Genomic DNA, 9,306 nt, shown 5'->3' with positions numbered 1-9,306 from the left:
GGTGAGCTGGGCGGGGTCCGGGGAGGGTCACAGCAAGTAATGGGGGGTGCAGAGGAACTGCTCCCCACTCCAGCTCATCTCCGCTTCCTCCCCTGAGTGCGCCGCCGCCGCTCTGCTTCTTCCCCCCCCTCCAGGCTTTGCCGGGCCAAACAGCTGATTGGCGTGGCAAGCCTGGAAGGGAGGGAGAAGCGGAGCGGCGACGGCGCGCTCAGGGAGGAGGCGGAGGCAGAGCGGAGGTGAGCTGGGGCAGGGAGCGGTTCCTCTCCCTACCCCAATATAACACAGTCTCACCTATAACACTGTGAGATTTTTTGGCTCCTGAGGACCGCGTTATATCGGGGTAGAGGTGTACTACCAAGAGACTGGTAATCAATACCCATTGTACAGATGGGCAAAGAAAAAGTAGTAAATCATAATATTATCCAAATGAATTAAAATTCTATTTTAAAAATCATTTTTACATGCTCATTTCTCCAAGTCTTATAGTAGCTCCAAAGAATTACCTTAAACATATCTAGTAGTATCTCCTTACTGACTTCTAGTCTTTCAAAAGGCTGCTTCTCTTTTATGATATTTTTACAAGTGTTCTCCAATGTAGGGAATTCTGTACTAGATACACCTCTAAACAAAACATTAGAGAAAAGTTACTATATTTTTAATAACAAAAAAGTTTACTAGTACAATTTATTACCCTCAAATGCCATAGGGAAACCATATTCATTTACTTCCTTTTTTGTAAGGAGAGTGGACTCCTTTGATTTAATCACTACAATGGTTCCTTTAGTTTAATACAACTATGCATTCAGGCCCCCGTCCTGCAAACACTTAGGTACATGCTTAACTTTATTATTGTTAGAAGTCCCATTGAAATCAATGGGCTACTCGATGTAGTAGTTAAACACATGCATAAGTGTTTGCAGGATTGGGGCCTCAAAAGAATATATACTGTTATATAACTGTCCTATTTATTTTTACTGATCCCATCTTCATGGCACCTGAGTGCATTAGGATAAGTCTACATGGGGATAAGAGTCTTGCAGCATGGCCACGGCTGGCGCGGGTCAGCTGGCTCAGGCTGTGGTGCTGAAAAATTGCTGTGTAGATGTCCGTGCTCGGGCTGGAGCCCAAGCTCTGAGACCCTACCCCTCACGGGGTCCCAGAGCCCAAATGTCTACACTACAATTTCTCAGGCCCAAGAGACCTAAGCACCTAACGTTTATTCAGGCTTAAAAAAAAAAAAATCACGCTTAACTCAAACTCCTGTCAAATACATGGAAGAAGAAGAGTTTTTTCTGTGCAAAAGATTCAACACTATCCCCCTTCCAGATGAGGATTGAGAAAACAGACACTTCAGGAAAGAATAGGGGAGACAACTTGAGATTCATGACATTTCCAAGGTTAAACAAAACAAAGAGAAAAAACATTTAGGCCAACTTTACATATAAGGAGTAGAAAGGCACAAGCAAAAAAAATTCTTTACTATTGACTTTTAACAACACATGGGCCAGCACTGAAAAGCTACATGTGGCTCAAGTCAGCTGAAGAGACATCCTATTAGCCGATTTCAGGTTCTCAGTTTTGCCTGGCTATATATACACAGCGAAGAGATAGAAAGCAGACGGAACTATATAACTGCAAACAATGATTAGACAAAGGGTAAACACCTAAGTAACTTGGGAGAGAAGTCCCATTTTCAAACATGATATAAGAGATAAAGTTTAATTGAAAGTCATTGAAGACTTAGGCCCTCAAGGGCCTATCACTTTTGAAAATAGGACTTATGCGCCTAAAGAACGAGGAGTACTTGTGGCACTTTTTGCTGATACAGACTAACACGGCTACCACTCTGAAACCTTATGCGCCTAAGTGACTTAGGCACCTTAGACAATTTTATCCCAAAGTTCTACTTTCTTCCACAAAACATTCAGTAACTGTAAGTCTTGAAGAGGAGTCTGATAGGAATAAACTTCAGAAATAACTATTTCTTCCAAAAATTGCCATGAAGAGAAGACTAACCTGTCAGTTTTAAATAAAAAAAAAAAAATGGATCCACTTTACTTTCTTTTTAATATGCAGGTAAAAACCTGATTCAGCATAACTAAACCTTAAGTACTGAAGTCAAAACCAAAATGTTTACAGACATCTGTGACATTTTACCTGTCTTCAATGTACATATCATAATAAAATCCATTCTCAATAGGTGGCCCATAGCACAAACAGCCTCCATAATAACTTTCCATGGCCTCTCCAAGGATGTGAGCACTTGAATGCCAGTAAACCTATAAATGAATAATAAGTCAGAAAAGCAGGTCACAGGACAATGACTTCTTGGTGTTACATAATTTTTAAAAAAGCAGGGGATTTCTATTGAAGAAAAGTGTTGAGATGAAGCCACGATATTTAAATTCTAAGCAGGAAATGCTGTTTCTGTCTTTATTTCTACTGTGTTAGATGATTAATGTAGATTCAAATAATTGTATCTGATAAATGCTGGTTTAACAACGTGATAGTAGTTGTACCATTGTGGCCCTGTTTTATTCTAATTTGCTTAGAGATTAGACCTCTGGTGTGATTCAGCCACAACCAGTGCCGGCTCCAGGCACCAGCGCAGCAAGCAGGTGCTTGGGGCGGCCAACGGAAAGGGGCAGCATGTCCGGCTCTTCGGCAGCAATTCGGCGGAGGGTCCCTCAGTCCCTCTTGGGGGGAAGGACCTTCCGCAGAATTGCCGCCGAAGACTGAAGCGGTGGTGGTAGAGCCGCTTGGGGCAGCAAAAACGCTGGAGCTGGCCCTGGCCCTGGCCACAACAATCTTGTGTTTTGTTCATTTATAAATAGGCTGATTTCTGGCCAGCTAAACTTTAATTTATACCCAAATAATGATCACATACACAGCAGTCTTACTATTATAAATGCCGTTATGCGCAGTATCTGAGGACATTTGATAGAGACACTTACACAATGACAAGTTTTTTAGCTTTTGAACTGCTTTGAATTTAGGCTTCAATCCTACAAAGACTTATTCACGGACTTACCTTTATGCACTGTGATTAGTCCTATATGGTAATCAATGAGTCTATTCACAGTGCATAAAGTTAAGCACATTCCTAAATCTTTGCAGAATTGGGGCCCCACAATAACTTGGGCACATAACTTTATGCACACACATAGTTCCACTGAGTGAGATACACACATGCCTGAAGTTACTGAAGTGTTGCAGGCTCAAGCAGTCATATTTTATTCATAGATCAAATTCTGTATCAGGATGAGATTTCTGTATAAAGCTTAAGATGCCCCACATGTTAACACATTTAGGACCTGATCTTTTGAGATGTTGAGCAACCTTAACTACCACTGTTCTCCCAGGGTCAAACCCTTAGATGCTTCATCCACAACATATATTAGAGGCATTTTTAAAATACCAAACTGCTTTTAACTGAACATACAAATCTAGGTAGTTTTTGTTTTGTTTTCAGTCAACTTCTATACATTAGCTAAAAGAGGAGGAAAGAAAGGAGTCCAAAAAATGTGTGTTTATCCATAAATTCCCTTTTGAAATAACAGATATATAATATATATGAAATATACCTGGTTAAGTCACAATTATTTGTCACTTGACTAATCATTTAACAATAATTTTGTTGTATACAATATATTGAACTATACCGAGGACTACTAATGTTCAGGATTTTTATTAAAAAAGAAAATCAAGATAATAAAAGGGAAATTTCTTTTCAAGATATTAGTTTCTTTAATCAAGTAAAATCAAGAGACCGTTTACTTACTGCCTGAGCTTCTTCATTATCAAATGTAAGCAGCTCCAGTGAACAATCTCCCTCCAATGGACGATCCAGATCCCACAATTCACCATTCACTGTGGCGATTACTGCATTATCAGCCAGTCCTCGACTAACAAATAAAAGTAATAACATGCGTATCAAAGGCATTTTGGGCCATTTTTTTAAAAGGCATTTAGGTGCCCAGGTGTTCCTGAAAATCCTACTAGGCACTTGTCTACATTTTTAGGCACCTGAATAACCTTCAAAATCTGGCCCTTTGGCCTCTATAGACTTTTAAAACATTTTCAAACCCGGTTCACTTTTGAGTTACAGACTGTAAACCATATGACGACTTACTCTCTCCTGAAGGAAGGATTTGGAGGTTAAGGGAGGATGAGAACTCTGCTTACTGAATAATAATCCCATATTCTATCATTAATTAGGATTGAATTTCAAGTCAGAGTTAATTGCTGACAGTTCCATTGGATTTTAAAGCTAGAAGAAACCATTATGATGATCTTGTCTGACCTCCTGTAAAACAAAGGCCAAAGAACCACACCCAGTGATTTCTGCATTAAGTCCAAGACCTGTATCAATGCTTCCACAATGAAAGCAAGGCAAAGCAAATATTAAAAAAAGTCAATCATCCACTCAGTGAACCTATATCATCAACTAGCTCCAAAGGAGGGGGGAGGGGAAAAATAAACAAAACCACCATTTATTAAAACACATTTACACCTGCAGTTTACCTAATTCCTGCAGCCAACTGATATGGTGTCGTTTGCCAAGATTCCCCTTCAATGACTTTACCATCAGTCAGAATCACTTTTATAGGCTTGCTCTGGTTGGCTGCTCTGTAAGCAAGCAAGGCATCATGCTCTTTTTTCAGTGTTTCATAATGCTTCAGCCTGTCGTCTATGAAGCTTGGCTCACACTGCAGCTGTAAGAATCACACACAGCAGTCACAAAACTATTTTTAAAAGAGAACACAAATGGGAGGTTAATTTACTATATGTTTATACAACATCTGATCTTTGTTGGTGTCTCCAGCTGCTTCTGAAATATAAATAAATACATAAGTACATTCATAAACACTTCCAACCCCCAAAGTGTCAGGTTGTAATAACTATCATGGCCATTTTCAAGTTTGTTACACAGATTAATATTGAAATATTCTAAAATCCAACCCTCACCAAGGCTATCCTGGAGGGGTGGGGGGGTCTCTGTCAGCACCCCCACTAAGCATTCCCCTGTATTTTTGCTCACCAAATACCACTCCCCCACAGTATCACTCACAGCTGCCGAAATCCCCTTGCCACACTTATAGCTGATGAAACCTTTCTGACTCTTGGTCAATATTGACAAGAATATGCACTTCAACCCTTATCTTGAAAATAACAGCTTTGTACATGCTTAACTTTATACACTGTAAGCAATACTACTGAATTCAATGGGACTAGTGCAGCAGTGGGCAAACTTTTTGGCCTGAGGGCCACATCTGGGTGGGGAAATTGTATGCAAGGCTGGGGCAGGGGATTGGGTGTGGGATGGAGCATGGGGTGCGGGAGGGGGTGTGGTGTGCAGGAAGGGGCTCAGGACAGAGGGTTGGGGTGCAGGGTGCGGCCAGGGGCTCAGGACAGGAGGTTGGGGGTGCAGGAGGGGATCAGGGTGCAGGGTGCAGCCCGGCACCACTTACCTCGAGCGGCTCTGGGGTGGCAGTGGTGCACAGAGGGGCTAAGGCAGGCTCCTTGCCTGCCCTGGTCCCATGCCGCTCCCGGAAATGGCCAGCATGTCCAGCAGTGGCTCCAGGGGGTGGGGCGGGGTGGGGCAGGCAGCTCTGTTGCGCGCTACCCTTGCCTGTGGGTACCACCCCCGAAGCTCCCATTGGATGCGGTTCCCTGTTCCCAGCCAATGTGAGCTGCAGTGGGGGCGGTGCCTGCAGGCGAGGGCAGTGCACGGAGCTTTCTGCCTCCCCCACCCCCAGGAGCCACAGGGACGTGGTGCCAGCCGCTTCCAGGAATGGCGCAGGGCCAGGGCAGGCAGGGAGCCTGCCTTTGCCTCGCTGCGCCTCGGGGCTGGCAATCCTGATGGGTGGGATCCAGCCCGCGGGCCGTAGTTTGCCCTCCTCTGGACTAGTGAGTGTGTAAAATTAAGAATGTGTGCAAGTCTTAGCCAGTTGCTAGAATTCTCTCTCCCCTGAGCCAGCACTAGCCGCTGCAGAAGTCATGGAATCCGTGACAGACTCGCAGCCTTACTGATGAGGCACAAGATGTGACAAAGGGGAGGACCGGCTCTGAACCTAGCAAAGACTCTTCTTTTGTGCACTATAAAATATCTGCTTACCTCATTCCTAAGCCCATTCACAACTTCGTTTTCTTTTTTCTTCTCCTTTTTCTTCTTATTTTGGGCAGTCAGGCCTGCATTGGAGGTATTCTTAAAAAAAAAAAAAAAAAAAAAAGTTATACCACTATGTTTACTGGGACAATACATAGCAGGCACGTGATTTAGATAGATATACAGCAATGAAAGAATATTCAGAAAAGGGACATAGTCTGATGATGGGCTAAAGAAGTCATGGGGTGTAGCCTATCAGAAGAAATTGAAAGACATTTTGTAACAAATAAATAAAAACTGTGCCTGTCTATACAATGTTCTGGTTGTATGTCCACTGCCCCAGGAAAATAACAGGCCCAGTGTCCAAGAGATAGAATCTTTCCAAATCCTCTGGAATTTTCTCACTGCTACAACATATCAACAAAATCCTCACCAGAAAAAGACTGGAGAACAAAAAAGTCTGAAGAGCAACAAAATCAGGCTTTGGTGAGAGAACAAAAGAAACCAGTTCCAAACTCAGACCACACTGAAAACAAGCTGACTATAGAGAGGTACTGTGGTCCAGAATATAAGGTAATGGACTTACACTCAGGACAAGGGTTTTATTTCCAGTTCTGCTACTGACTTGCTCTGTGACCTTGAGCTAGTAATTTCACCTCCCTGCATCTAGTTTCCCTCCCACCCTCTAGTCTGTTTTAGACTGTAAACCCTTTGGGAATGAGCATAGTCTATTACTACATGTTTGGACAGCAAAGCTCTGATGTCAGCAGAGGCCTCTTGACACTTAATATGATCACTTAATCATAAAGAGAGAAGGATATCAATGAGGTAACTAGGTTGTAACCCATTTAAGGCTCTATATTTCAATTCCATCTGGAAATTCATTGAGAGCTAGTACAGCTATTTGAGCTCCTGTGTAATCTGCTCTCTGCAACAACACAAATGGATTGCTACAGTCTGTCCCTGCTGAAGTTTGAGTGATCATAAAGGATAAGTGCATGAAGAACATGTTTGCAATAACAGTCTCAAAATCACAGAAATGTGAATCACTATGGCAAGGTCCTTATCCTAAAGAAGTCACTGACTCCAGTATCACCAATAATTGGCAACTACTGCTACCTGAGGATGTAGGATCATGCAGGGCAGCTAATAGGACATACAAATTGTGAACCTGAACAAAAGGCAGGTAAACTCTCCTTATGGATGCAGCTTGTATCAACATCTGCCACTTCTTCTAGTATGTTCCTCCAACCTACCAAATAACCCCAATTCTACCTGGATTGAGTAGCAGACAGTTTGCCCTAATCCAGCAAGGCACTACACCAGTTTGCTGAACAATGATACTTAGCACCTGTATAGCACCTCACGTTTTCAAAGCACAGAACAAACCACAAACACTAAGCAAATATTAGTTCATTTAAAAAAAAAAAAGTTCCTGGCACCGACCCATGTTCAGTGCAGGTTCAGGGAGCTACTCTCCACCTCCACATAATGGCCACGCCAGCATTTCAGCACTTGTCAAAAGAAAAAGTTGATCTCTTGGGGGGACCTTAAAGTGACCCAAATTAAAACAAGGGAAATTTTAAAGAGTCTTGGGAAACGGCGTGATAGTTGCTGGTGTTCATGTCACTGAGCCCCCACAGCTGCCAGACCGCCCTGCCCCACAGGCCGCCCACGACAGATGGACAACCGCAAGGCCGCCTGCCCCACGGCCGCCCAGCCCCATGGGCTGCCCCGCCCCACGGCCGCCAGCCCCATCGGTTCCACCACGCTCCCCTGCCCGGCACCCAGGGCTAAGCACGGGGCAGGCTCGGGGTCTGCCTCTCCCTCCCCGCGCTACCTTGCTGGCTCCTGCGGGGCCCGGCCGTCGCTGCTCCCCGCGGCCCAGCTCAGCTGTCAGGCTGCGCCGAAGGTGCAGGAGCCGGTAGCGCAGCTTCTCGTTCTCCGCCCTCAGCCTGTGCAGCTCCGGGCTGCTGCTTCCCGGGCCGCGCTCCGGCTCCGGCTCCTTCAGGCGGCCGATCTCGGCTGTTAACCAGCGGATCTCCTCCTCCTGCCGGGCCAGGCGCAAGGCGATGGCTTCTGCGGCGGCTGCCATCTTCCCCCGGATCCGCGCTGCGGCGCTGGGAGCTTCGGGAGCTCCCGCCGATCAGCTCCCTCCTCCCCGGTCCCTGCCAGAGTGGCTGGGCTGGGACTGCAGCAGCTCCTGGGGCTCGTCTCTGCCAGGTGCACTGGGGAACACTGCCACCGCGCCCCGCACAATCCTGCCTCCCGCAAACCCTGCCCTTAGAGACCTCGGCTGAATCTCAGGCTTTCCATGGTTGGGGCTGACCATAAATTGTTAACCATTAAGAGGGAGGGGGCTTAATTTCTTAATTTTGCTTTTTGTTTCAGTGCTACAAGGGGATGGGTAGGTCTGGAAAATCACCAAAAAATGTGTTATGTGATTTATGGACAGCCCCTTGTAGAGCAAGGGGGGGGAGGGGAATTCCCTTTCTTTTCCTTGCAGAAAAAAACCCTCGAAAATGCTAAAGACTGGGCCTGAATGTGCATGGAGTGGCTTTCACTGAAGACCACATAGTCTGCATCACAGCCTTCAATCACTCATTTTGGGGGTTAAGGGAACCCAGCACAAAATGTGGCTGTGGGGGTGGTGTCACCAACAGGGCCGGCTCCAGGCACCAGCCCTCCAAGCATGTGCTTGGGGCGGCGCTCACCTGGGGAGAGCGGGGCCATGGCCGGGCTCGGCGCCCTCCCCTGCCGCGCTCCCCGCCAGGGGGCGGGGGGCAGCGGGAGGCTTTTTTGCCTGGGGTGGCAAAAAAGCCAGAGCCGGCCCTGGTCACCAAGACTGTTGCTGATGGTAGCAAGGCCACCACAGACTCTTGTCAAATGTGTAAAATAAACAAAGGATTAGAAACGAGATAAATTATTATTATTTAGTTACAGGAACGTTGAGTGTTAGTTTTAACAACGGTAAGTAGAAAATTGCCATGTCCTTTTTGTGCTAGAAAGGATTAAGCTTCAATTGGAAGTGGAAAGTTGTCATACCACCTGGATGGTATTATGCAGTGCCACGTTTCGTGTTAATACACAGTGGCAGACATACACCATAGTTGTAGAGATCGAGAAAGAGAATACAGCCAAGCTACATTCCGGTAGCATCTGTACTAGATTTACTTTACATATTATTTTTTGTTGTT

The 9,306-nt window shown here is 45.2% G+C and overlaps 1 protein-coding gene across 1 annotated transcript in view; it reads right to left on the bottom strand.

Moving 5' to 3' along the window:
• Positions 1 to 8,427, bottom strand: part of LOC112105645 (threonine--tRNA ligase, cytoplasmic) — a 22,377-nt gene extending 13,950 nt beyond the window's left edge. The window contains exons 1-6 of the mRNA XM_026648255.1: positions 7,950 to 8,427; positions 6,119 to 6,208; positions 4,525 to 4,715; positions 3,782 to 3,905; positions 2,158 to 2,279; positions 504 to 621 (exon numbers count right to left, since the gene is read on the bottom strand). Of these exons, the coding sequence (XP_026504040.1) occupies positions 504 to 621; positions 2,158 to 2,279; positions 3,782 to 3,905; positions 4,525 to 4,715; positions 6,119 to 6,208; positions 7,950 to 8,204 (900 nt within the window). The 5' untranslated portion in view covers positions 8,205 to 8,427. The remainder of the gene's footprint in view (positions 1 to 503; positions 622 to 2,157; positions 2,280 to 3,781; positions 3,906 to 4,524; positions 4,716 to 6,118; positions 6,209 to 7,949) is intronic.
• Positions 8,428 to 9,306: the final 879 nt, after the last annotated feature.

This window comes from Terrapene carolina, unplaced genomic scaffold (genome assembly GCF_002925995.2).
Source record: "Terrapene carolina triunguis isolate 2854851 unplaced genomic scaffold, T_m_triunguis-2.0 Scaffold67, whole genome shotgun sequence".
NCBI classification, from domain to species: domain Eukaryota; kingdom Metazoa; phylum Chordata; order Testudines; family Emydidae; genus Terrapene; species Terrapene triunguis.
The sequence above is the reverse complement of the archived record's forward strand: the minus strand, read 5'-3'. Positions and strand labels throughout refer to the sequence as shown.